Genomic DNA, 1,173 nt, shown 5'->3' with positions numbered 1-1,173 from the left:
GGCATCTGGGGGTAACGCCGTGCCCTGATGGCCAGAGCGACCCCACGGTGCTGTCCCCACCCCAGCTCCCCGGGGGGGTCCATCCGTCCCCACTGGGGTGCCCTGGGTGGGGGCACGGGTGCAGGGGTGGCGCCTGGCGAGCCCATCCCCCCCCCAGGGCTGGTGCAGGGTGGCTGCCCTGCTCCAAAGCCTGCTTCCCCCTTAGCTCCAGAAGCTCATGCCTCATTGTTCGCACCAACGGGGGCGATTCCTCTGTTTCGGGGTGCCCCGTGGGTGCCTCATCCCCTTTCCTGCTCCAGGCCAGCCCATCAACCCCCATGGCCGCATCTACCCCGAGGAGATGATCCAGACTGGGATCTCGCCCATCGACGTGATGAACAGCATTGCCCGGGGCCAGAAGATCCCCATCTTCTCCGCTGCCGGTCTCCCCCACAATGAGGTGGGTCCCTGTGGGGTGCCGAGCCCCAGGCACAGCCCCGGCAGCAGGCAGAGGAGGAGGAGGAGGATGGAGGAGGCAGCATGGGGGTGTTGGGAAGGCCGGTGCCTGTCTCCTGCATCTCTCCTCCTCTCCCCACTGCGCTCTGCTCACCATCACGGGCCAGACCCTCCTTTTGGGGTGTCCATTGTGTTCCCCGACACCCCCCCAGCCACGCAGGGAGATGGGCTGGTGCACGCAGGAGGAGGGGTGCTCCCGTTGCCTCGTGCCTCGGTTTCCCCCTCTGCCCAGCGAGGGGGTAAAGCAAACCCCGCTGCGCTGGGTGGGGAGAGGTGACCCAGGCTGATGTGGGGTACCCGAGCCCGTGGGGTGGGAGCCACAGACCACCCCATGGCCCCCTGAGTGCGGTCGTGCCAGGCGCTGGAAATACCAGTGGGCAGCTGGGCAGCGCTGCTGTGGCCCCCCCGGCACAGGCGATGGGACAAAAAGCCGCCCTGACAGATCGGGAGCGGCAGAGGAGGGCGAGGGATGGGCGCTGTGCCACGGGGAGGGGACGCGGTGGGCTGGGGTGGGGGAGACCCTGCTCCCCCCAACCCGCAGGGCTGGGTGGGCAGCTGGGGGTGCTGGTGCCCATGCTGGGATGCTCTCTCCTGTGCTGGTTCCTATTTGTTCTCCCTCTGCCCCCTGCACCCCCTGCCCCTCACCACTGCGCTGGGGGCCATATCCTGATCCCAGGG

The 1,173-nt window shown here is 68.5% G+C and overlaps 1 protein-coding gene across 1 annotated transcript in view; it reads left to right on the top strand.

Moving 5' to 3' along the window:
* The window catches only part of LOC104135375 (V-type proton ATPase subunit B, kidney isoform-like), a gene marked incomplete at both ends in the record, with an annotated part of 11,860 nt that overhangs the window by 3,977 nt on the left and 6,710 nt on the right, over nt 1–1,173 (top strand). The window contains one exon of the mRNA XM_009649009.1: nt 300–439. Coding sequence (XP_009647304.1) covers nt 300–439 — 140 coding nt within the window. The remainder of the gene's footprint in view (nt 1–299; nt 440–1,173) is intronic.

The sequence above is a fragment of the Egretta garzetta genome, unplaced genomic scaffold (genome assembly GCF_000687185.1).
Source record: "Egretta garzetta isolate BGI_Z169 unplaced genomic scaffold, ASM68718v1 scaffold1231, whole genome shotgun sequence".
Taxonomy (NCBI): domain Eukaryota; kingdom Metazoa; phylum Chordata; class Aves; order Pelecaniformes; family Ardeidae; genus Egretta; species Egretta garzetta.
The sequence above is the reverse complement of the archived record's forward strand: the minus strand, read 5'-3'. Positions and strand labels throughout refer to the sequence as shown.